General features: G+C 37.9%; 2 protein-coding genes and 1 pseudogene across 3 annotated transcripts in view; 1 reads left to right on the top strand and 2 right to left on the bottom strand.

Moving 5' to 3' along the window:
• Positions 1–1,275: 1,275 nt before the first annotated feature.
• Positions 1,276–11,358, bottom strand: LOC114264006 (pre-mRNA cleavage complex 2 Pcf11-like protein). Its single transcript, XM_028204593.2, has 7 exons — positions 10,587–11,358; positions 8,622–8,723; positions 8,043–8,303; positions 6,543–6,668; positions 6,009–6,464; positions 2,973–4,985; positions 1,276–1,884 (listed from the first exon to the last, which is right to left on the bottom strand). The coding sequence occupies exons 1-6, from the start codon at positions 10,935–10,937 to the stop codon at positions 2,976–2,978; spliced, it is 3,306 nt and encodes a 1,101-aa protein (XP_028060394.2). The 5' UTR covers positions 10,938–11,358; the 3' UTR covers positions 1,276–1,884; positions 2,973–2,975.
• Positions 11,359–14,717: 3,359 nt separating this feature from the next.
• The window catches only part of CTR1 (Protein kinase superfamily protein), a 33,628-nt gene continuing 20,945 nt past the window's right edge, over positions 14,718–27,400 (bottom strand). Inside the window, exons 12-16 of the mRNA XM_028204594.2 lie at positions 17,311–17,379; positions 17,068–17,199; positions 16,126–16,220; positions 15,813–16,015; positions 14,718–15,089 (exon numbers count right to left, since the gene is read on the bottom strand). Coding sequence (XP_028060395.2) covers positions 15,907–16,015; positions 16,126–16,220; positions 17,068–17,199; positions 17,311–17,379 — 405 coding nt within the window. The 3' untranslated portion in view covers positions 14,718–15,089; positions 15,813–15,906. The remainder of the gene's footprint in view (positions 15,090–15,812; positions 16,016–16,125; positions 16,221–17,067; positions 17,200–17,310; positions 17,380–27,400) is intronic.
• On the top strand, positions 17,803–25,414 carry LOC145820852 (putative mitochondrial protein AtMg00820 pseudogene; annotated as a pseudogene). Its single transcript, XR_014362896.1, has 2 exons — positions 17,803–18,430; positions 22,193–25,414. The product of XR_014362896.1 is annotated as a putative mitochondrial protein AtMg00820 pseudogene (transcript).

Raw genomic sequence — 27,400 nt, 5'->3', positions numbered from 1 at the left:
AATATATTTTATTCACATTTCACTTACCTTTTTCATTTCTCTTTCCAATCCATCCTCAAATTCCCTAACCAAACACAAAATATCAAAAACGAAACAAAATAGTGCCCTAGTTGTGATATTAATTTAAGTTCTCAAAAAATCTTGAACTATTACTGTCTCCTTCTCTTCCTCTCATTTGTGGAGAATACCACATAAATTTGACTCCATTACTCCATTATCAATCTTTTTCTTGTCCTCCATAAATTCATGACAAATAACCCTAAAGCCATGCTTGTGTAGCTCCATGAGTAATTTCCTCTATAATTTCATGGCATACAAACATCCGTAAAGCATTAGTAAATTCCTCTATAACTACATGACACAAGCAACTTTAAAGCCATACTTGTTTAGCTCCATCAGTAAATTCCTCTATAAATTTATGATACAAATAATCTAAAAGCTATGTTTGTTAAGTTGCATGAGTAATTTAACGGGCTCCAAATAAATCATTATTTAATGAATTCCTAGTTCTATGAGACTACTAATCCCCGGGTGAGATTAACTTTCTTATTGCACATAAAAATACCATATTTCCCCCATTTTGCAAAAATAAGGGTCACTTTTTATGTAATGACCGCTTTTTACATAATTTTATACTACATTTAATCACAATCAACTAATACTATAACATTAACATGCAAAAAAAAATACAATATATCTCACACCTTCAACCTAATATCACCACCATCACCATACTAATAATAATCACGTCGCTTATAATCTCATCCAACCCAATCACTTGCAATCTCATCCAACCTAATCGGACAATCTGGCCCAAGAGTAATTAACCCGAAAAGAATTCCTACTTTAGTATGTGTGTGTAGGATCAATTCAATTATACTAACATAGGACAAGGAAAATCAGAAGAAATACATGCTTGCCCATTCATTAGCATGTTCATTTGCAAATTCATCCCACCAAAGCTTAACAAAACCAGATAACTGAAATACAAAGAATGAACATGACAATGATTGATAATCCAGGATGTTGAAGAATTACAAAGAATGATTATGTTATGTTGTACAAAAATATGGTTTGTTGTTCCATATGTGACTTTAAAAATCAACTCGTCTAAGCATGAAGAGCACCAAAAACAAGAAGAATGCTCGTAACATTTTCCAATAATAATAGGCACATTTCCATCATCCAATTGGGGTTTCACACCAATAGCCACAAAATACTGAGCAAAAACCAACATGAAAGATGAAAGAAAGAACAATGTTACGCCAATACAAGTTTAAGGACAGCTGCAAGGCCAGTAGTATAGTACTGAAATTGATTATTCTATTAGAAACAGAGTACTTTAAATAATTTTTCCAAAAAAAAAAAAAAAAGAGAAGAAAACAATGCTCAGCCAAAGAAGGGCATAAAAACAAACAAAATGTGCGAGCGCATTTGCGACTTTGATGATATAACGGCATGCATTCTGCTGATTGCAAAGCTGAATGTACATGGCTGGCCATTTTTTGCTATGCACCCGCAACAGATTCAGAAGTCGAGCCAAAAGGTTGATTTAGCTAATCAAAACAAGCAAAAATAAGGGAAAAACAAAAACAAAAACATCAACCAAATTAGAGAACAGAAATGGTGTGCAAACCATCTGGGGAACTGGCATTTCTTTATATGATTCCTCTGTGAATTGAGAAAAGGAAAATTGAGAACAGACAAAACAAGTAAGCAACTATTGGCAACAATTTTAGGCACAGGTAGTTTGGCACCAAAGGGCGATGCATATATAAGTTATGAATTGTAAAACCTGGTTATCCTCCATTAGTTTCTTTACCATATGCGAGTGCATTATGATCGTGTTCCTTTTCCACCTTGAAATATTGTGATTCCTTTTTCCTGCCAACAAAATAAGAGATACCATCAATCATCCATCTGAAAAGTGCAGAAAGAGAAAAGAAGATATATAAAAAACAAGAAGGAAAATAGAAACACAACAATAATCAAGATTAAAATTAGTTTTTCCAGATAAATATAATTATTGTTAAATCTAATTTGTTTGTTTCTATAAATGCATAAATGCATGCCCTTCATTGAAACTTGATGATAATAATACAGAACAAGTTTGTACATACTCCCAGGATTAGCCCACATTGAAAACTTTACCACGATAAACTAAATGTGGCCATAATAAAAATGTATTCGCAAGTACAACAGCTACAAAACACTTTTAACCCAATTAGCATCCACCATTTTACAACATCATAGTTATTCGAAGGGAGACAATGCATCCTAGAGCAAAAACTGGCATTGCCACATACATCTAGAGCTATGACCAAATCTGCCACCAACCACTGCAACATGAATTCCAAAGCTTAAACCAAACTTGCCAAAAGTAGGCAGCAGGCATGAGCATGAAGGCAAATAGTAGGGCCAATTGTTTCTAAAGCACTCATGCAGAAGATCTGAATTCACTCACTTACAAGGTTCTTTGACCTATAAGAAACAAAATATAAAAGTTCTTTTGACCTATAAGAAACAAAAATAAGACAAATTCCAAGAAAAACAAACCACCAGCATGAAAGATTAACTAGATCAAACTTACTAGGCCAAATTATCTAATCAGATGGGGGCATGACAAATGGTGAATCCAAACCCTCAATGATGTCAAGCACATCTTTACAAAGAACAAAAATATCATTCTGCAGTTGGATTCAAAAATATTCTTCTAATAACCCAAAGGGTTTGGCCTGGTGATCAAGGCTCGAGGCCTGGGGGTGTCCTCCCTCAATGGCCTCAGGTTCGAAACCTCCTAAATGCAAACAATTTCTTAGGGCCAGTCCATATAGAGCTTTGACCCATCTTTAATTGCTAGTGGACTGTAGGATTGGTCCCTTAGATTAGTCGGTCCTTGGGGCCAAATACCAAATTATCAAAAATAGAAAAATATTCTACTGATCATCCTAGCTATAATATCATATCCTTACCAATTACACACTGCTGGCCAATCCCAAATCCTGAACTGAACTTTCTGATATACACTTTGCATGAACAATAGGACCCCTAGCAGCACTCTCACTTGAAGTTCCTACCATACCATCTCCCAAAGGCATGGTCATGTAAATAGCTCCTTTGAACATCCATTCATCCCTTTCTTGACAGTAGAAATCTTCAAAAACCTCACCACAAAAAACACATACACATTGACTTTCATCTGCAGAAACCATCTCCTCACTCTTCTCCATTGCCTTGCTAGGAGCTTCCAACACACCAGTGAATTCATATCCAGATGGCATTCCAGAGTTTCCAACAACCCAATCAGCTGAATTCGCATACCAACTCCTTGAAGCCTTATTTAAACTGTTCATTTCAGGATTTCTCAACGCATGCCACTCCATGTGTCTCTCAAATCGTTCTTGAAGTTTAAGTCGAAGACCACATATGTTGCAACAATGAGGAAGGTCATCAGTGAGTTCACTGATCACAGATGGATGCGACTGACGAATCACATCTGGCTTAAACTCAAAACCAATGAGAGTTTTTATCTCTGCTGGGGTGGATTGAGATAACGTCACAGAGCTCTTAGCTGCAGGTTTGGAAAGCTCATCCTCATTAGATGAAACTGTGATAGTTGAGGTTACTGGAACTGAAGAAACAGGCACAGAGCTAGTTTTGATAATGCTTGCTTTCTGGTTTTGGAGTTGAGTAGGAATCCGCTCTGACACAGGTGTTGGTGACTCTGACTTCGATGCAGAAATTAATCCCTTTGCAACCAATGAGCTGAGTAGACTTGACACTGGAGTAGAGACAGAATTCACTGTTTTTGAAGCTTGTGCTGATACACTACCCATAAGTGAGGAAGGGGGAGGACCAGGTGGCAGAGGCGGCTGTTCAACCTTTCGCTGAGAGAAAGTTGTGGAAACTGGTGTTTTTTCATGGGAAGGTAGACTTGGTGGGGATCCTGCATCAAATCTAGGCCCTGAGGACCCAGAGGGTGTGAATTGAGTAGGCGGAGGGCCACTTGGTAGAGGCGGTTGTGTTGCTGATTGAGATGATGACCCAGAATCCTGAAAACCCAATTTAGGCAGGCTATCAGTAACAGAGTTGTTAGTGAGTATTCCACTGTTCATTATTGAGGCCAACAAGCTACTCGTGCTTTGTCGCCCTGGGGTTTCTGCAGGAGTTGCATTATCTGATAATGAATTCCCAGTGGTTGACGGGTTTCCAGAACCTGCAATATGAGGCATTGGCAACTTATGGGATAGACCAGAAGGTTCAGACAATATAGGGTCTGGTGGTAGTTGCTGCGAATAAGGAACATGTTGCTTCAGTTGACTAGAAGGCATAATGGGAGATGAAGTCTCTATATTTTGGGATGGCAATTTTTGAGACTTTCCTGGATGAATATTCTGAGTATGCACAGGCACATAATCCTGAGAAAATTGATTAGGTGGCTTAATGTTTAACGGCACTGAAAATTGAGGTTTTCTCAGCTCTGGATGAGGAAGGGGATGAGCTTGCAGATTGTCTTGGTCATTCAAAGTGTGTAATACTTGATGGGGATGACGCGTTAGCGAAGGTGAGGGAGGATGCTGATGCCTAGGTGACTGCCCAGAAGGCGATGCAGATCCTACAGAGTGTCGTTGCCCCACTGATCCAGTGGAACCTGACACCGGATTAGTCAAAAACCCAAAACTTGCGGTACCAAGATGAGATGGTCCCATCTGTGAATTGAATGGCATCCTGGTTAGAGAACTTGCAGTTGTTGGCAACCCACTGAAAGAACTAGGAAAACCTTCTGAATGACCAGAGATAATTCTACCAGAGCCTGAATGGCCATCTGTTGAATGTTGTTCCTGTGTCCACAATGATGGCATTCGATGCCCAAAAGATGCTTGATCTCTCTGTTCTGTGGACAGTGAATCAGTTGAAGCTTCTCTATCGACCCTTGACCCAACATCATGTGCGTTTTGTCGTTTCCGGAGATGGTTTTCATAGCCCTGCACATGGGAATGTAAATCAGCCGAGACTAATCTATCACACACTTGCAGTAATAATGTACAGTTGAACGGCACACTCTACAATGATCCAAGCTAAGTAAACCAATCAAAGACTTAAAATAAAGTATTAAATGTTTTATTCTAACAAGGCAAACAGACTATCAGTCTTTCTTGCCATAAAAACAATTTTTATATTTACTCTACCTTATATGTAATCTTGCCCCATAATTCCAAATGAACTGAAATGATCCAAGTAAAGTTAAAAGTAATCCAGGGTGTAAGCATTTAAGAGATGTATTTAATTATGTATTTATATATATATATATATATATTCACCAAAATAAACCGACATGATTTGATTGGTCACTTCACATTAGATTGCCCAAGAAAGATAGTGAAATCATCTGTTGCCCTGCAACTAAATGAAAGTGGCAAGTATTACAGCAATGACTTGAACACATCCCTAGACCCAGATAATACCTTGAGTGGAAGGGTAAAATTATCATTTTCACCATGCCATAAACAAATAGAATTACGCAAGTGATGCACAAGCAAGCAGGTAATCACGAAACAGACAGGAAAATACATTTATCCATGCATGGCACCAATAAAGAGGGCAGGTATGCTAGAAAACTGGAAAGAACCAGTCCACAAGAGTCCTATTTAATATATCAAGCAGCAAATCTAACCCAACAACCGATTTGACCCCAGTTAAGTACACAGATCAAATGGTTCAAGACACCAACGGTGTGAAACTTGAGTAAACACATACTCATAATCCCATTTAAACTCAAAATCCCTGGACTTGATCTCTGTCTAACACACCAACCAAAAATAATCTGTCGAGCAGTCACTATGAAATCTGAAACAAGACAAGGCATTGAAGAGAATACATAGTCTAAAATATTGATTTTTTTTTTCACATTTCACTCCAGTTAATTTCTCTCACAGAAAATTTCAAACTAAGGACTAAAATATCTTATTTCATCATTTAAGCATTCATTTCCCTTCCTGAGATCTTACCAATCTTTCAGAGTCATCAGGCATCCTACGATCTTTCTTTGACCTATTGATTGCACCATGATCACTTGATCTAGAGTTCAAATCATCCCACATATACTCTTCTTCATCAGAGTTCTTCCAGCTCCTATCCATCCCACTGCTGCTTCTACCGGGAACACTCTGTGTTGGCTGTAGATGCACATCAGTGTTTGTCGATCTAGGGGCTGGGTAACTTGGAAACCCGTGCTTGATATCAAAACCATTCCTTTGGCTGGAAATCGTCTCTGCCATGTTGCTGCCAGCTCCATACCAAGGTTTGTCGAATCCTCTCTCCGTAACCCTCTCACTAGCTCTTCCAATTCCCAAACCTGAATGCCTTGAAAGATCAGAACCATATTCATAATCTCCTGATGCTGCACCAATGTTTTTCTCACAAACAGACTCATTCAACACATCTCTTTGAGGACGCTGAATATTCTGCACAATTTTCACTTTACTATGTAACCATCAGAAGGAATATTAAAGTGCATAAAATGCAATAATCAATTCCCATACATGCATCTTAAGAGGAGGTTCTGCCCATGGCTTCCCAGAAGTAATACCAACAGCCTTGTCCAACCTCTCTGCATCCTCAAGTGAGTTAACCATGGTTCCGGTACTGTCGCTGGCTGCCCCTTTTACCTTCAACACAAAAATCCATGTTAATGCACAGAAAGTAAGTCCTTGATATATATATATATATATCCATTTGAAATCCATATTAATTACAAGAGCCATCCATCTTTCTCAAGTTTGGGAAAATGATGGTGTATGCCAGTGTATACTTCTGTGTGTGATTGTGATCTTGCTTTGATGCAAGATGACAGAAAGTAATAATCCATTACTCAGTTCTGAGATGAAAACATGGAAGTACAGAAGTTGCATAGTCAACCTTAATCCTTAAATAAAGGCAAAAAAGAGGAGAAATATGACCAAGACAAATGAACATATTACTTGTAAATTTATTCCACAACCATCATTTATGGATTCATAAATAAACACACAACTATAAAATACACTTTAGGGTGCTACATTAAACAAAAATAAGGGAATCAACCATTTTTAGTTAAAGATTTAATCTCTTGGAATGTTGATTTTCATTAGTCTAACACAACTTTTCTAATTTTATGATAAGGCATACTTAATCTAAAGCTAAAGGTGAATGTGTGCATATTATAAGTAGTGGAAGGTGAGGTGATCGGTCATGGTCCTACGAGAAGATGGTTGGGCACTTCAATGGTAAAGAGTCACTTGAGGGGAAGCAATAGAGAACCACGGTAACCTTAGAGAGAGAGAGAGAGAGAGAGAGAGAGAGAGGATGGCATGGGGAAGAAGGTGACAGGAAGGATGATCGTTTATGTTGCATGGATATCCCCTTAATAAGGTCCTGGAGTGTTGAGAGCCAGCTCACCTGTAGACAGGTGGTTGTCTCTCTCCTTAGTTTGGCAATAGAAATATCACATGTACTTCTGTGTCCCATAATTCAAACCTTGGGATTCATATCGTTAGAGTTGCAAAGTAAGGTATAATATCTTAGAAAGTATATCATAGCTAGGTGGTAAGTATAATACCTCTTCTAAGGTGTAAGATGTCCGAATCAACGCCTTTCTCTTTTTGGGACTAGTTAAGGTGGCTGGTCCCCAAAGGGAGAGCGCACCAAGCAACCACAACAAACCCCTACTCCTAACCCCCAAGCCACAATCCTCCATGACCCTCCTGCATGTTGGATCCCTAGGCCCTGCTCCTAATCTAGTATGCCAAAGTGGTGGTAAAGACACCTAGTTATATTTATTTATGACAAGGTCGCTAAAGGATGCCATCCAGTTTGTTTATTGTTATTCTTAGTTTACTGTTTATCCTTTTTTCACTTTTTGGAACATGTCAAGCGTAACACATCTTCAGTATTTTCACAGGAACTCCCACTTAAGAATATATTGGTAAGCTTAGCACATCTATAAAATCAGAAGACAAATATAAGATAACAGAACCAAAGAATGATTGTGGATGTACACATACCCTGCTTGACTGTTGAAAACGCTGTCTTGCCTCTAAGTACTTAGGATTTACGTGAATGCTGGGTGCTGGCCGTTGAGGCTGTGAATCAGTTCTAGATGTTGCAGATCCTGAAGATGAACCATTGACAGCAGGTGGAAAACCAAGATCTTTCTCAATCGCCTGAAGTGCCTGAGGAGGGAAGACTCCTTTCCATGTTCCAAAAAGATGCCGCATTCCAGGATGAATAGAAGAGTCAACCTGTCTATATGCCTTGCAGAATACCTAAAACATGAACCAAAGCATGCAACTATCAAATGATATGACTAATGGACATCAAGCATATAGGAGGAGATACATAGCAAAGACATGTTATAACATTGTTCCACATTTGATAGGATGCAATTTATTAGTCAATTAACAGATAAGAGGGGAGAATGGTACATTATGATCTTTATTTCTGTCAACTAACAAATTTATAACAATATCATAAATAATGGGATGACAGTAATATAGTGCTCCTGAGTGTTCCTTGGAAGCATCATCATTAGAACGTGTAATGCATTGCAGTGATGAGAAACTAAGTGCAGAATAAATTCTAACCTCGGGTAATCTGGCTGCAAAATATTTTATGTAATCCCTCCCAATATTCTTCACAATACTATCTAAAAGATAAAGTGATGGAAGCTTTTGCTCACTAGCAACCTGGAAAAAAAAATATGGAAAATTAAGATCAAAATCATCAGATAAAGCAAGTCGTGCTTTAAAATCTACAAACAAGTTATAATTATAACTGCTGATACCATCAGCCTTTCCATGACCACTGTTACATAGTATTAGGATAATGATGAATGCACAAAGACACGAAAAAGCAAGAGAAAAAAAACAATGCAAATGATATCGTTATCCTTAGAAATGAAGATCACACATTGCACTCCTGAGTGCAAGCCAGTTGATGATTTGATGCAACAACTCAATTCTTCGAACATCCCAACGATAGAATGCCTATATTCTCCTAACATTTTAAATGAATGACCTTTTCCCATACTAAATAATATTGACAGGTGCTTGTGCACTCTCACATCTGCCACTCTCCTATATTATATACCACTTAAAAGCATCATCCTTCACCACAAATTAGAGAACATTCTTTAGCACTTTCTGTAAGAACTGCATCCTCTACCAAGAGGCTTAACAGAATATTTTAAAGAGAGAGGACAAAAAAAACACCAACTAAAATCCAAATTTAAGAATAAACGAGTTAAGTCTCTGATTCAACTTCTAGCAGACACTTAATTGCAAGTAAACTTGACAACCAACTAGGATGCAAAGTAATTATGTCTTCTGATTGAAAGAACAGAAGTTTAATGCTGCCCTGAAAATTAAGATAGTAGAATATAAATGGAGCTCAACACCAGCAGCCAATAGAACTTCGCAGGAGTGAAATCAGCTTTTCCATATCATCTATACAGATTAATGCATAGCATAAGCACCGCAAATGAAAAGATGACAGGACATGAAATCATGCCCGGACCCAAGACACTGGACAAAGTTAACTTCCCACAAAGTAAACAAGATCTTAATTGAAGAAAAGCTCTAAGCTAATCCATCTTGCAGTGATCATAAGAAAGAAACCACTAACACAAAAAGAAAGCAATGCACTTCAACGTTCTTAAAAAATAACGGCATTGTTCTCATTATAATGAAAATTACAAAACATCAAATACTGCTTTCATGCAAAATGAAAGCCACAAGGATGTAATGGACCCATCTCTATGTTTTCCAATTCTCACCCTGCAGCACATTGTATTCTATAAAACTCATCCTCCAGTGAAGGTAGCTCTGTCAGAATACACACTCATAAATATGCTTGTAAAGTGTTTGGCACATCATGTATAATATTTAGGCTTTCCATTGTCCAACCAAATCGATTACAGTAGAGTGAGGTATGTGATAACCCACAGAGTGCACATATCACATATTAAGTAATGGATTCGTTGTTCAGCGATTTCATGCCAACACATTAATTTGATTAAGTAGCCACATGTTGAATTAAAGATGTGCAACGTAAACGATGACACCAAGCCAAAAAAATTATTTTGTGAGAAGGTCGAAAGCTTCTCAAAAGAAAGAAAGAAAGAAAAAGAAATTAGAATCAAAGATCAATTATGTCATTGCTTGTGTAGCACATACTTCACGTTAAGCATCCTCAACAAGTGGAAACGATGAATGCAATTACTTGGTCTAGGTTAGGGCAAAACCACAACTTGCTGGATTGATAGACATCCCATGTTCAAAAGAAGCACAAACTCAACATAGTTATTCAAAACAATAAATAAAATTAAAAAATCCAATAAGACCACTTCTATTTACAATTTAACTCCTGCTATTTCACTAATTGGTAGACATAATCATAACACTAATTCAACTAACCCAATACGAAAAAACCATAAATAAAATAAAAAAAGGCTTTCTTTTTTCCTTTATCCGATACTGATTTCCCTTACAGTTCAACCAACATATCACTGAATTGAACACACAAACAGCTACACTGTAAACCGGAATCACCTCGAGAATGTTCGTGCAGATCGTAGCTGCGATCGCCTTCGCAGCGTGCTGATTCTCTCCGGCAATAATAGTCAAATTAGTAATGATGGGTTTGGAATTGAAAGTCAGCTCCGCAAGAGCAGTCTTGTACTGACTCACAAGCTCTTGATATTGTTGTTGTTGAAAAGTCCCTCTCACCGAATCACTACTCTCCGAGTCTCTATCTCTGTCGTTAGCTCGATATCTCGAAGCCACAAAAGACCTGTTGTTTGAATTGCGATCGACGATGGGTTGCTCTTCGGCCAATCTAGGTTTCTTCAGACCCGGTTCTCTTGATCTATCTAAAGGTCTGCGAGAACTCTCCATCTCCATCACCACAACCAATACACAACCAAGAGAAAAATATATATATATCGAAAACCCTAACCCTAATCCTAGCTATTTTCTCTGTTACATAATACTGATCAAATTCAAAGAAAACAAGAAAAACAAGTACATTTCAAGAAGTTAAGCGATTAATTGAAATGATTCGTACAAATCAAAACCCTAACCCTAATATACCAACAGAGAATCAAATCCAATCCAATCAAATCAAAAAAAAAATAAAAATAAAAATAAAAAATTGAGGCTTTGACTACAAATTTGAAGATTCGAGGAGAGAAAGGAGGGTAGAGGATGAAGGATTCCAGCGTCTTCGAATCGAGAGATAGGGTTTGCAGTGATCAGTGCTTTTTATATATATGTGTGTACGTATAAATCTGAGAGCGTTTAATTTTTAAATTAATATTTAGATAAAAAGTTAAAATAAATATGTTTGGTTAATAAATTTTTTAATTTATTTTATTTATTAATATTTTTTTTTCTTTTCTCTTTTCTTACATTTTATATTTTTATTAATTTTTTTTTCTCTCTTTTTTTTAACATTTTATATATCAATCGATTAATTAAATTTTTTCCTACACACATCTATTTTATAATTATAAAAATATATAAATTATTTTCAAATTTTATAATCAAATAAAATTTTAATTGTTAAAACTTTATTTAATAAATTATTTTTAAAATACAATTCAAAATTTTAGGAGCAAATTACACTAACAGTCCCCATAGTTGGGGTCCGTGTCACTTTGATCCTTAACTTTTCAATTGTGACACTTTGATCCTAAATTTTGAATCTTGTTCCAGATAAGGACAATTGAATATGCCATTGTTTAATTTCAATGGCAAAATCGTCAATTTAATAAAATATAAATTAATTTGACAAAAATAAATGTCAAACAAATATTTTTAATTTTTAAAAAATTATTTTTATCCACCAATGATAAAATTATGTAAAATTGATAAAAATTAATAAAAATTACATGATTAATTTTTAAAAATTAATTTTATATGATCATCATCCAAACACATAATAAAAATAAATTTGATAAAAAAAATAAATAAATGTCTAAAAGATTTATCAATTTTACATAATTTTATTTTTAGTGGGTAGAAATAATTTTTAAAAATCAAAAATATTTGTTTGACATTTATTTTTGACAAATTAGTTTATATTTTATCAAATTGACGATTTTACCCTTGAAAAATCTAATGATATTTTCAATTGTCCTTATTTGAAACAATATTCAAAATTCAGGGTCAAATGTGTCACAATTAAAAAGTCAGAGACCAAAGTGACACAAGCTCCAAACTATAGGGACTATTAGTATAATTCACCCAAATTTTAAAGAGAAGTGATTGAGACCCCCTCAATCATCAACCCCCACTACCCCACACACGTGGGGTTGGTGATTGGAGGAGAAGAAAAAAAAAAATCTGGTCAATCAAAGGCCTGAAGGGGTTTTGGGGGTCTCTGAAGGGGGTCCAGATCATTTTTGAATTTTAAATACTAAATGAAAAATGCATTGGACCCCCAGTGGAGGTGACCCCCACCACCCCCACTATTTCTTATTGGCTGAAATTTTTTTTTTCTGTTTGGCAATTACAGAGCCCCACGTGGAGCGGGGGTGCTGGGGTCCCAGCACGGTTGAATACTAAACCAAACGAATTTGTGATGTGCTTTTTTCTTGGGGCAATGCTAGAGACCACTAAAAGTGGTGTTCTAAAGCAACCACTAATAATGTGGTATTTACTTTAAAAAAAAAATAGACACAACAATACTATGATAGTAGGTGAAACCTATTACCACATCATTAGTGGTGGCACTAATTAGTGCTCCTCCCCATTTCCTTTTTTCTTGGGAGTTTTGGGACCAAAAGAGACAGCCATAGGTGATAAGGCGGAGATGGGGTGGGCTGAGTGTGGGCCAACTAAGGGCTGGATTGGACTGGGTAATACCATTTGGGCTTTGTTTCTTATATACAATACTGAGTTGACTTGTGTGGGAAGATTTGTTAACCACCCTAACTTGATCCAATTTTTAATAGGACTTAGGTCTTGTTTGATAACTCGACATTTTAGTTAAAAAGTCAAAAAGTTAATAAATTATATTAAAAAGTTATGTTTTACCTCATATTTTGGTTCAAAAGTTAAAAATTTACTAAAATAGCTTGTTCCAAACAAGGCCTTAAAGCTTGTTTGGCATCCGACTAAAAAAGTTATATTTTTTTCTAAATTGTTTATTTTTAGAGAAATTTTTTTAAATTATGTCAAATTTTTAACTTTTCATATCGGTCTTGTACAAACAAGTCTAAGAAGTACATTAAAAAAAATAGAATAATTTATTAAAAAATTTAATAAAGGCAAAAAAAAAGTACCAAATTTTAAACTTTTTCAATCTAGTTGAGTAGATCTACTCTAAAGTGTGAAACACTATGAATTTTTTTTCAAAAAATTTACTAAAGACGAAAAAAACTAACAAAAAAATCAACTCCAAACATGTTTTTGCAAGTTGAAGCCAAGGCCTACTCTAGTTTAGCGTTAAATTTGTTCCCCTTTTTTTTAGTTTGATCAACAATTAGAAATTTCACAACATTGATACGAATTTAGAACATTGCTCTAGTGTAATGACAAGGATGTTTACAGATCGAATTGATCCAGTTATAGAATAAATCAAGAATCAAATTAATTCTTACAGTTTTTAAAAAAATAGAATCGTAACCAGAACCAACTCATAAAAAACAATTTGTCTGTGTTTGGCAAGGGCTTTTTCAGGCTTTTTTGGCTATTTTAGCCACAAAAAACAAAATAGGCTATTTTAGCCATAACAAACAAAACATCACATCCAACCTATAATCATTACATTCTTCTCTCACAAAAAAAGTCAAAAAAGCCAAAAAGCCCTTCCCAAACCAAGCTTTTTAGCCCAGGCTAAAATAGCCAAAAAAGCCAAAAAAACCAAAAAGCCAAAAAGCCAACCCACTTCCCAAATGGAGGCTTAATTTGGTTTGATTCTACAATTCAATATATATATATAACAAAAATTATGACATATATCTTGTTAGTTTAGTTAGGTTGGTTAAAATTTGTGAATTTTACAATCAAAACAACTCTTCAAATATTATTAGCAATGAGCTACAGTGCTTCTATTTACACTATTGATTTGCCTAATTACACTCTATTATCGCATAAAACTCCAGACCTTATCTTTGAAAAACTCTTTATGTTGTACTTCACATTTAGGAATTACAAGTTTTTTTTGATTAACGAGTAAACTCTCCAAGTCTATTCTCCACCATCTGAATCAATTTCCTAGTATCGGTTTAACCGGAATAGGACGAGAGGCAAATCTCAGGTATGTACACTGACTCCACAATGCACACACTATTTAAGTCAGAAAGTGCAACTGCTAAAATTTGACCACACCCAAACCCTAGATATGATTCGCCCAACACTTAGAGAGTTGTCATAAGATCATTACACACACCAAACCCGTAAGAGTTGGCCCTAGGAAGTGTAGAACCTAAGACCTCAGGTCTAATACCCCAAAACCTTACCCAAGTGCCACAACCCTAGGAATTACAAGTTGGATTGTAAATTGGGGTTTTTTTTTTTTTTTTTATAAAGATTACAAGGTCCATATTATTTCAAAATGCAAAGAAACAAATCTCGGCACATCTAGTATCATCTGTGAGGCCTAAATTGTATCATTGAGGTGCACTCAGAAGATGTCTCAAGACCTGGAAACCAAAGAAGCATAGGAAGACGGATGCAGAGAGAAATTTGAGCCAATTGATAACCTTTCAAATGTGTATACAATGGTAATAGCTATGACACATCCACTCAAGCAATGTGCAATGCCAGTAAGTTCGACTCTTCTAAGCTGATCTCAGTTACAATACTAATGCATACATACAAAATTATGTGCAGACAGATTGCACATGACATGCCGGCATTTGAATCACAAAATCACTTGAGGAAGCAATAATCTTTCTCAGAAAAGGATACATACATATATATATATATATATATGGAAATGCGGAAAACGATCTCCTCAAAGAACAACAGCAGCAGCTTCCTGGCTTGCATAAAAATCAATATTCTCAAAGGAATGCGAACAGAACTATATGTACAAAAAAAAAGGTCCTGCACAAAATTGCATCATAGTAAGAAATAGGATTTTTCAACCCAAGAAAACAATATGCACCCAAAAACAAATTTATTTTTGATTATTCAAAAAATTATTTCCATCTCAAAAAAGAGAAAATTACATAAAATTGTTTGGTTTTAGGATTCACTTTTCAAAAAATTGAAATTTTTTATTTTTCGCATTTTTTTGTTTTCACTGAATTTTTTAAATATTTTAAGCAAATTTTTTTAATTTTTAGATACACCTAACATATATACACTTAAAAATATAATATTTGTGAAAAAAATCTATAAAAAATTCACTAAATACCAAAAATAAAAAAAAATAAATAAATACGAGAATTCAATACATTTTTGTATTCTTGTGTATTTATTGATTTTTTAAAATATATATTTTTATAGAAATATTTACTTTTTAGATATATTTAAGTAAAATGCATATAAAAAAATTTAAAAATTGCTTAAAAGTTAAAAAATATTCACTAAAAACAAAAAAAAAACACGAAAAAAAAAAAAAAAAAAAAAAACTCAACTTTTAGAAAATTGAATCTAAAAAATTGAAATGAGTTTTTTTTCTTTTTTTTTTTATTCAACCAAACATTGATGTTGGGGGGAGGGGTTTCTAGGATCCCTGTCTTTATACTCTTGGAAGTTTAACAACAACAAAAATCATTTAGAAGAGTAAATAGTCAAAGGCTGCTGTTTTCCAGATAGACACACCTGAGATTATCCGAACAGCATGTCTCGCCAAAAATCGGATCGCCAAAGAATGATATATATGTGCATAACTAAAATTCCCACATCTTGTACAGCTTCATGTAAGTAATTGCATGTCTGCATGAATTGGTTGAGGTGACGGAGATTTAATCAACAGCCTTAAGGTTTCCATGATACTGGAAAAGGAAGGCCGTTTCACGGGCTCACTGCAGGGCAACAAAAACCTTTATTAATAGAAAGAAAAAAAAAAAGCATTGAACGTTGCAATAGGCCATGGAACTTAAGGTTACTAAACAAAATGAGAATTTCAGCTCACTTGGCCCAACAAGCTTCAATTATTGAAGCTACTTGAGGATTTAAATCGCTTGGAATCTCAAGCCTCTTGCACTTAAATCCAACCGCTGCTACAACCTACAATACAGCACGCATTGAGATAAATCTCATAAATTAAGTCCGTGCACCACAATCTTATGCTTAGGTGAGTGTGCAAGATTAAAAGACTAAAACAACATCAGGTTGAACTAAGGCAAAAGAAATGGAGTGAATTTAAGGGAAATCCAGAAGCAGATATTGAGTTTTAGCTCAATTATTTTCAGAGATGTGATTGAGTCTCTGCAAAGTGTTCTTTGCCCAAAACAAAATAGGAAAACGAAAATAAAGTAAAGGTAATAGAAATCAATAAAGCTCCAAACAGAAATGCTATGTATCCAAAAAAGTGTCTAGAATTTGTATCTATGGTATAGATTCAAACTTGACGCCTAGAATGAATCTGATCCACACATTTCAAATTCTGGGCTTCTTTTTTCCCTGGGTGTGCAGCATTGCTGAGCTCCAAATGATCGCCACAATCCACACTTCCAAAAACTATATTTGCTTTCGAGGATCTCAAGGTGTTGTTTAGTATTATACACACTAAAAGTTATAGCTCATTGTGTGGGGAAAAAGCAGTCATATTTACATGACTAGAACGGAGGACTTTCAACCTGCTCTGGAAACAAGTTTTGGTCTCAGGTTCAATAGTTAATATTAATTCATCTAAAAATCGTTCATCTAAGTATTCAATAGTCAACCGAGGAATTTATTTTTCTGTAAGTCATTCATCTAAGTATCCTTTGACCATTTTTGCATATTCTATTTCAACCTAACTATTGCATTCACAGATATTTTTTAAACAGATTTTCCTTGTCACCAATTCCAAAAGGCCCTCGATGTCCAATGCCAATATATCACCAATAATAGAAAATCACATCATACAAACCTGTGCTGGATTTAAATTACTCCAAGGTTGTTGCAGCGTAGCAAGTTCCCACAATATCACGCCAAAGCTATACACATCTGACTTTTCATTTGATGGTTCATCACGGAGAACTTCTGGTGCCATCCATTCAGGCTATTAAAATAAAACAAAAAGAAGAAAATTTTATTTTGTGATAGAAGCAACACACACCATCAAAGGATAACGAGTCAAAAATAATGACGTGATATAATTGGACAGACTTACAGTTCCTGCCGCTGACTTTGATGAAAGGAATGTTTTTGCTTTTAAGCGGGAAAGACCGAAATCACAGACCTAATTGAACAAAAAGGGCAAGACTAAAATAAAGGAAACAGATATTGGAACTAGAATACATATATTATATATAGTATACACAACATATATAGTGCTTTCAACTGAAATACATAAATTATCAAGAACTCATGTTAACCAAATCAACTTGAATGCTAAACAAATTGAAAAGGCATCATTGCGAGAATGTGTTCTCCTTTTTCCTTATAGGATTAGGGATTAGTGTCCTATATCTATTAGAATTCTATATATCAGTGTATTCATGTAAGATTAGGAATCAGTGTTCTATATAAACGATGTATTCTTTGTTCAATCTAATATACAGTTTCATTCAGAAAACTTACATGGTATCAAAGCCTCCACTGGAACCCTAGAAGCCGTTTGCTATTTGCTGACTCTGAGTTGGCTCTGGTTCGTAGTTCTTCCTTTTGTTTCGTGACTGGTTCTCCTTCGTGATTGGGTATCTGTCACATTTGATCCGTGGTTCTATGTGAGTCATCTCTGGCGCATCTCTCAGCATCGTTGGATCGTGGTTCTTGTCTCTGGTTTATGGTTGGTTCATCTCCTCTGATTCGTGGCTCACACTCTCTTGCGAGAGTCTGCTCTGGTTCACTGTCTCTTTCTGTCTCGCTGGTTCTCCTTAGGGCTGCGACATCGCCATCGAGCTCTTTGGTTATCTCTCTCTCTCTCGCTCTCTCTCTCGTATTGAGCTCTCTGGTTATCTCTCTCTCTCTCTCTCTCTCTAGTATTGTTATTGGTATCTGAGTTCACCAGTATTTGACCCAACTGTGCTAACTTTAGGATTATTATAATTTGACCCATCTAATTAAATTTATTTTATATTTAGACACCATAAACTTTGCTTTATTACAATGTCGGATACTAAAATCCAAGCCATCAAATGCAAACTCATTGGTGGCAATTATGCCTATTAGGCTAGTGTTATGAAGAATTTTATTCTTGTTCAGAAAAAAATAGGGCTATGTTTCTAGTTCTATTCCTCGTCTATCGGACCCAAAGGCGGAAGGGTATCTAACTTCCTGTGACACTTGATGTAGAGAATTTAATGTATAAAGAGAAATAGAGAATTGTATAGATATTGATTGTATTATTGATTGATAGTATTGTTATATTACAATGATTCCTATATATAGAAGAGTAGGTGGTAGGTGGAGTAGGTGAAGTGGAGGTGGTAGTGGTGTAGTGGGTTAGGTTTAGTGGAGTAGGTGAGGTGGTAGTGGTGTAGTGGGTTAGGTTTAGTGGAGTAGGTGAAGTGGAGGTGATAGTGGTGTAGTGGGTTAGGTTTAGTGGAGTAGGTGAGGTGGTAGTGGTGTAGTGGGTGGATTTTAACAGCCCCCCGCAAACTCAAGGGGGATAGGAACTAACCAACTTGAGTTTGGAGAGAGTAACAAAACAAGAAAATACATAAAAATAAAAGAGGATAGGAGACACTGTATGGTCGTATCAGACCATTGGTGAAGACACTGGATGGTGGTGTCATAACGTTGTAGAGGACACTGTATGGGGGTGTCATAACGTTGTAGAGGACACTGTATGGTGGTGTCATAACGGTGTAGAGGACACTGGATGGCGGTGTCAGACCGATGTAGAAGACAGTTTATGAGGTCATGTCGGACCGTTGTAGCAGACAATGTTCTGACAGTTGTTGTGACAGTTTACAGAGTCTTGCTGGACCCTTGTAGAAACTAACCGGAATCAATGTCGGGACAGTTTATAGAGTCTTGTCGGACCCATAAAGGAGCTAACCGGAATCAATGTCGGGACAGTTTACAGAGTCTTGTCGGACCCATGAAGGAGCTAACCGGAATCAATGTCGGGACAGTTTACAGAGTCTTGTCGGACCCATGTAGAAGACAGTTTATGGGGTCATGTCGGACCGCTGTAGAAGACTGTGTACGGGGTCATGTCGGACCGATGTAGAAGACAACCCATGAAGGAGCTAACCGGAATCAATGTCGGGACAGTTTACAGAGTCTTGTCGGACCCATGTAGAAGACAGTTTATGGGGTCATGTCGGACCGCTGTAGAAGACTGTGTACGGGGTCATGTCGGACCCATGTAGAAGACAGTTTATGGGGTCATGTCGGACCGGTGTAGAAGACACTGTATGAGTGTGTATATAGGCTGCCCAAAAGATATACATGTAGATATATATATCGAGCCCGCAAAAGTCGCGCCCTCAAAAGGCGCGCCCACTTTATCAAAAGATGTGCCCGACAGAAATCATCGAGCGGCGAGCCATCAAAAGGCGCGCCAGACACGCGGCGATGCACGTGACCGACAGAACGCGTGTCGGCCTCTTCGTCAGGGTCTTTATAAACCGAAGCGGAGGCTGAGGCTTGGAAGCATAACAAACCAGTTGAAACCTCTGCATTCTCAGAGAGCTTGTCTCGAAGAGCTGCAAATCTTGAAACACTCTGTAACCAACCATGTCTGATAGTACCAATCGGTAATCGCTGCTTCTCTGAAACACTTAGCAACCCAAAAACATGGCCTCTTCTTCCCGTCCAGCTACCCAGAACATGGCCTCTTCTTCCCGTGGTCTGCTTACTCTCTTTCCCGACCTCAACGAGTCCACAAGAGAGATAACCGGTGCGGTTGCCCTTGAACCTCAACCAAACGCCCCTGAGTTTGCTCCGTTGACCTTTCCTATGCGGTCTGTGGAGCAAAGAATGGCAGCGCAATCAGATATTGAGGCGAATCAGTATACTTTGAAGTCATGTGTGGAAACCATGACTGCGGTTACAAATTTGTCGAACCGGCTGCAGAGTAGGACAAATGAGGTGCAGCAGTTAAACGCCCAACTAGCTCTGCTCCAACGCATGTATAAGGATGCGCGAGCAGAGATAAGTGTGCTAAAGGCAGAAAATAAGGAGCTGAAGCGGAAGGCCACCGTGATGTTCCGATTTGGAGGGCCGCCATATGCTGCAGTGGAGGAGCAGGGAGTAGTGATCATGCCCAGTGGAGTGGGAAATACGGAGGCAACACCGGCAAGGGCCGCCCAGGACGGAGGCAAGAAAAAGCGACCCGCAGCAGAGTAGAGAAGCAAAATCCCGCCTGTGGATGTGGTTGTTTTGTGTGTGTGTGTTTTTTTTTTTTTTTTTTTTTTTTTTTTTTTTTTTTTTTTTTGGTGTAAAATGCTGATCGGGGTTGATCCCCGGCATGAAGAAATGACAAGTTTGTAAAATGTTTTTTTTTTTTTTTTTGGGAGTGTTGTGTTGAAAAAATAAAAATAAAATGAAAGAAAACAAGGGAGAAAGAAAATAGATAAAAAAATATGTATAGATGGATTATATGAAAAATATCAGTGTGATTGTTTCAAAAATAAAGTGGGGGTATGTAAAAAGGAGGAAAAGTGATTTGGAAAAAATAAATAAAAAATAAGTGATTTTAAAATCAAATGGAGGAGAGTTTGAGTAATAGAATATAATAAAAAGAGATATATATATATATAAAGTAAAGAAGGTGGGGAACAACATGATAAGGGTGTATTTTAAAATGATAAATAAAAGAAAGTTGAAGACAACATGATACCGGTGTGTATGGATGTGATAATGAGAGTGAAACAAACTTGGTGAGTGTGATTAAATAAATAAAAGAAGAATGGGTGTGCTTTCCTTAGTGCTCCTCTCTCTGCCTTCAAAGTCGAGATTGGTCTCTCCAAACGAAGGCTCAACATTCAAATCATTGTAGTCCTCTGAAAAGGTTCTAACCATGTGCCACAAAATTGGCCCCACCATTATTTGCCTAATAGATAGATGGCTGGAAGCCCTTGACAACACCAGCACCACATATGGACAAATGCATACACACACAATCACAGCGCTGGCACCACCGATGAGTATGGTGGATAGCCTCCTGTGGGCCATCTCTAACACCTCATCATCTCTATAACTAGATACTGATATTAAACAGAATGTTAATATAAATATCAGCAGCCCATAATCGTATCTTGCTTTCATTCTTGTAAAAAATCTAATGAATGTCACTACTGCAGCTAGTATGAAGACGAAAAGCCCAAGTAATATGGGCTCACATATTTCTCCAGAGAAACTAGCAATTCGATGAGCTCCAACGCCAAGAGTACCAGCAAGCAGTGTTGCAAAACCCCTATTTACACCCCTTCCAAGTGTTGCACCCACAGAGAAGTCAAAGACAACAACAATAGTAAGAACAGCCCACATTGCAGAGACACCAAAACCATCATAGAGAGGGTCACAGTAGTAGAACTAAAAGGTTGAGAAGGTGGTGTAGAGAGAAACCGAAGAGAGAGTTGCCGAGAGAGAGAGGTTGGCCTCTTCATCTCAGAGAGAGATGAGAATGGTTGATCTTTGTATGTAGAGAAGTCGCCTCTGGTGGCGGCGAACTGGAAGCTATATGTATTGATAGAGATGACAGCGGAATAGGTTGAGGTCCGGCGGGCGGCTAAGGTGAGGTTGCCGCCCGCCGGGGAAGCGAAAATACTAGGTTCTAAACCTGCTCTGATACCATGTAGAGAATTTAATGTATAAAGAGAAATAGAGAATTGTATAGATATTGATTGTATTATTGATTGATAGTATTGTTATATTACAATGATTCCTATATATAGAAGAGTAGGTGGTAGGTGGAGTAGGTGAAGTGGAGGTGGTAGTGGTGTAGTGGGTTAGGTTTAGTGGAGTAGGTGAGGTGGTAGTGGTGTAGTGGGTTAGGTTTAGTGGAGTAGGTGAAGTGGAGGTGATAGTGGTGTAGTGGGTTAGGTTTAGTGGAGTAGGTGAGGTGGTAGTGGTGTAGTGGGTGGATTTTAACACTTGAGATTATGATAATGCCCAAGTTCTGACCTGGTTTCATAATTCTGTGGATGACCGTATTGGAATGATGTTTTCCAAGTACAGTATTGCCAAGGAGGTGTGGGATTATTTGTTAGGTGTTTATCAGCAGTCCAACTTTGCCAAGCGGTATGAGTTGGAAACAGCTATTCAGAGTGCTCGTCAGCGGGATCAGACTATTCAGGACTTCTATATTGAGATGACAGGTCTCTGGGATCAATTGGCTCTTATGGAACCACCTAATCTCAAGATACTGGACGCTTATCTTAAGTTTCGGGAGCAGGGTCGCTTAGTGTAATTCTTAACAGCTCTCTCCCCTCAGTATAAGGCTATCCGAGGTGGCATCCTCCACCGATCTCCTCTTCCTTCTGTGGATGTTATTGTTCGTGAGCTCCTCTTCGAGGAAACCCGCCTTAAGACGGCCAATCAAACTCAGCCTCCTCCCATCTTCTTAACTCCTACCAAGCCTTCCTTGTTATCGATCCCACTTCCTCATCAGCTTCAGGCCACTGCGAAACCCAAGGAAGGACCATTAGGCCAGATGAGTGTGCTTTCTACCACCAAAAGGGTCATTAGAAGAACAACTGTCCCAAGAAGGGACGTCAGCCTGCCCCATCTTCTCAGACACAATTCCGCGGTCCTATTTCAGGTACTTTCCGACCTCCTGCCGCTTAAACTGCATCTACTCTGACTCCCAATCCTAACCTGACTTCCTTGAGTGCTCAGGTTGCACAACTTCAGCATCTCCTGTCCACCTCTCAACCATTCCCATCTGCCTCCGCTCTTACCTCTCTTCATTCAGGTTTGCTTGGGTCCTCTTCAGGTATCCCTTCTTCTATCTAGCTTTTTTATTCTGGTGCCTCTTATCATATGACTCATCACATTTCCTTCAAAACTATATTCCCCCACATGTTCTTATTACTATTAATACTGCTAATGGGTCTGGTATGTTTGTTTTGTCTATTGGATCTGTCTTACGCTCTGTCATGTCTGCTGTTATTATTCCTTCTGTTTTTTATGTCCCTCAGTTATCTGTCAGTTTATTATCTATCAATCAACTTGATGCGTCTGGTTTTGATGTTACCTTTTCCTCTTCTATTCGTTGTGTGCAAGATCGAGTGTCCAAGAAGTAGATTAGGATCGGCCGAAGAGTTGGAGATCTGTATGTGGTTGAAAGCTTGCATCTTCCCTTATCCACCTATCCAGCTGTACTTTCCTCGTTTCAGTTAGATTCTCAGTCGAGTCAGTTTTACTTATGGCATTCTCGCCTCGGTCATTTGTTTGTTGACAGCTTACGGTCTTTAGCTCAGTCAGGGTTGTTGGGTAAAGTTTCTCCTAGTCAAATTGATGAAAGTCGGGGGTGTAAACTTGCCAAAATGTCAGCTTTACCATTTAGTAAAGGTACATCTATTTCTATTTCTCCTTTTTCTCTTGTGCATACTAATGTCTAGGGCCCCTCTCCTGTTCTTACTAAAGGGGGTTCAGTATACTATGCGTCTTTTGTTGATGATTGCACCCATTACACATGGGTTTATCTTATGACTCATAAGTCTGACTTCTACCAGATATACCGTACTTTCCAGTCTATGGTAACTACACAGTTTGGGTCTACTATTAAATTATTGCAGTCTAACTTGTGTAAGGAATACTTTAAAACTAAATTCTGTGAATATTTAGCCAACTTGGGTACCATTTACCAAACTACTTGTACTGATACACCTGCCCAAAATGGTCGAGCTGAACGTAAACACCGTCATCTCCTTGAGACAACTAGGTCTCTTCTTCTCCCTGCCTATGTTCCGGCTCCATTTTAGGGTGAGACAGTTCTTACTGCTGCTTTTCTTCTCAACCGTATGCCTACCCCCCTTCTTTCTGGTCGGTCTCCTTATGAGGCTCTGTTTTCTCAACTTCCTAATTACTCCCTCTTTCGTGTGTTTAGGTCTGCTTGTTTTGTCTTTTTACCCCGTAAAGATAAGACCAAACTTACTGCCCGATCTGTCCTATGTGTTTTTTTGGGTTATAGTCTCACTTAAAAAGATTATCATTGTTATGATCCTGTTTCTCATTGCCTTTATGTCTCCCACCATGTTGCCTTTCTCGAATGTCTATCTTATTTTTAGCTTCCTCCTCTCACCGCCCCAGTTTCCAAAGAGGATTTGATTCATATTGATCCATTTTCTTTTGAGGTCTCGTCTAATGAGTACATCTCCACAGTTCCTCATGAGCTCGTTCCATCTTCTCCTCCTGCTTCACCTCTAACTGCTTCTCCTCTTTCGCCTTATTCTCTTCCTCCATTGTTAGTTTATTTTCATCACAAGGCTCCTCCTCCACCAGTTGTCTCTACCCCTACTGCTGATCCTCCTGCTTTTGACAACTCTGATCCTGCTGCACACCAATATCCTCCTCGAGCGCGTCATCCTCCAAACAGGTTGGGTTGGTATAATACTTGTTTTTATGCTTCCTATCATACCTTTCTGTCTGCTATTCACTCTTTTGCAGAACCCTAGTCTTATATGGAGGCCTGTCAGGATCCTCATTGGGTTCAAGTTATGGAGGATGAGCTGTTTGCTCTACAAAAAACCAGTACTTGGGAATTGGTTCCTTTGCCTACTGGTAAGAATCTGGTTGGTTACAAATGGGTCTACAAAGTCAAGACTCATTCTGATGGTTCTCTTGAGCGCTACAAAGCTCGTCTGGTGGCCAAAGGTTTCTCCCAAGAGCATGGTATTGATTATGAAGAGACATTTGCTCCTGTTGCCAAGATGACTACTGTCCATGCTTTGATCTCTGTCGCTGTTGTTTGTTCTTGGCATCTTTATCAGATGGATGTTAAGAATGCTTTTCTTAATGGCCACCTCACTGAGGAGGTTTACATGCGTCCTCTCCCTGGTCTTCACCATTCCTCTGGCCAGGTTTGTCGTCTTCGGCGTGCTCTGTATGGTCTGAAGTAGTCCCCTCGTGCTTGGTGTGATCACTTTCAAACTACTGTTACCGAGCTTGGGTTTCATCCTTCTACTTCCGACTCTGCTTTATTTCTAAGACATACCTCGGCTAGTTTTGTTGCTCTCTTACTATATGTGGATGATATGATCATCATTGACTCTTACTCTTCTGCTATCTCTGAGGTCAAGTAGAATCTCTTCCGCACCTTTGAAATGAAAGATCTGGGACCGTTGTGGTATTTTCTTGGGTATTGAGGTGGCTTCTTCTCCCAAGGGTTACTTTCTGTTCCAGGCTAAGTATGCCAACGAGGTTATACATCGTGCCGGACTTACTGACACTAAGCTTTCTGATACCCCCATTGAGCTTAATGTAAAGCTCAACACTACTGATGGTGTTCCTCTAGATGATCCTACGTTATATCGCAAACTTGTGGGTTGCTTAGTCTATCTGACAGTTACTCGCCCTAACCTTGCCTATGTTGTCCAAGTGGTTAGTCAGTTTGTTTCTGCTCCTCGTTCTACACATTGGGCTGCTTTGCTTCGGATTCTTCGTAATCTTCGCAGTACTATCTTCCAAGGCTTGCTATTTTCTTCTACTTCTTCCTTAGACTTGGTGGTTTATGTTGATGCTGATTGGGTTAGTGATTGTTAAAATCCACCTACTCTCCACCTACTTCACCCACTTAAACCTACTCCACTAAACCTAACCCACTACACCACTACCACCTCACCTACTCCACTAAACCTAACCCACTACACCACTACCACCTCCACTTCACCTACTCCTTACCTACTACACACTCACCCTCTTCTATATATAGGAATCATGAATCATTGTAATAGATATCAATAAATATCAATCAATAATACAATTCTCTATTTCTCTTTATACATTAAATTTTCTACATGGTATCAGAGCAAGGTTAAGCACTTAGTATTTTTCGCTTCACCGGCAGGCGGCAACCTCGCCCTGGCCGCCCGCCGGACCTCAACCTAATCTGCTAGAATTTTCTACACATACCTTGAAATTTCTTCGAGTCCACCACCACTGCCTCTCCTCTCACTGTTGTCCTCCCATACACCACCGTCTCGATCGTCTTCATCTACAATGTTGCAGTGAAGGATCTCAAGCGTGGTTTTGTTGCATCCAACTCAAAGGATGATCCAGCCAAGGAAGCTACAAATTTCACCTCCCAGGTTATTATTATGAATCACCCGGGTTAGATTGGTAATGGGTATGCTCCAGTTCTTGACTGCCACACCTCCCACATTGCTGTCAAGTTTGCTGAGATTGATCGTCGATCTGGCAAGGAGATTGAGAAGGAGCCCAAGTTCTTCCGTGAACATGCTCTCCTTCCTTTTACTCTTGGAGTGAGGCAGATGATTTGCTGCTGTAACAAGATGGATGCTACCACTCCTAAGTACTCAAAAGCAAGGTATGATGAAATTGTGCAGGAAGTCTCTTCCTATCTGAAGAAGGTTGGTTACAACCCTGACAAAATTCCTTTTGTCCCCATCTCTGGTTTTGAGGGTGACAACATGATTGAGAGGTCCACAAACCTCGATATGATTACACAGCCCAAGAGGCCATCAGACAAGCCTCCTCTTCTCTACATTCTTGATAACACCAACAGCAACAGTTTGACGCATTTATTAGAGAAAAGGTCTAAAGGCAGCTCCTGTCAAAGCTGATGCTCAGCAGGCTGTACCACCTATTGAAGTGCCAGCACTATCCTTGCACATGGGGGGCACCCACTCATTTCTTTATTGTTTTCTTTTACTCACCCATGTGACCCACGATACAACCTATACTTTTTCTTTTCTTTACACTCTTGTTCCCCACTTTCTTTATTATATATATATATATATATATATATCTCTTTTTATTATATTATATTAAAAAAAAAAAAAAATCTTCATCTCTCCTCCGTTTGATTTCCAACTCCATTATTTTTATTTTTATTTATTTTCTCCAAACCACTTTCCTTATTTCCTCCATCTTTCATTTTTTGATTTCAAATATATTTTTATTATTTTTTCTTTATTTTTCTTTCACATTCTTTTTAATCTTTTTCCAATTCCCTTCATACCATATAGCTTTGCACACCAAATCATATTTTATTCATCTCAGGGATCAACCCCGATCACAATTTTACACACACAAAAAAAAAAAAAAAAAAAAAAAACAACCAACAAACAAACAAACCACCACAACACACCCGCACCCACAGTGGGATTTTTCTTCTCTACTCT

The sequence above is a fragment of the Camellia sinensis genome, chromosome 3, assembly GCF_055761805.1.
Source record: "Camellia sinensis isolate YWXY chromosome 3, ASM5576180v1, whole genome shotgun sequence".
NCBI lineage: Eukaryota > Viridiplantae > Streptophyta > Magnoliopsida > Ericales > Theaceae > Camellia > Camellia sinensis.
This window is presented reverse-complemented; position numbering and strand designations above follow the sequence as displayed.

Excerpts from the sequence above, each read along its gene's own strand:
- LOC114264006 (XM_028204593.2), bottom strand. The coding sequence starts at position 10,937 with ATGGAGATGGAGAGTTCTCGCAGACCTTTAGATAGATCAAGAGAACCG. Across the intron at positions 8,724-10,586 it reads TCTGCACGAACATTCTCGAG|GTTGCTAGTGAGCAAAAGCT; the intron begins GTGATTCCGGTT and ends TTTTTTTTCCAG. Across the intron at positions 6,465-6,542 it reads AACCTCCTCTTAAGATGCAT|AATATTCAGCGTCCTCAAAG; the intron begins GTATGGGAATTG and ends AAAATTGTGCAG.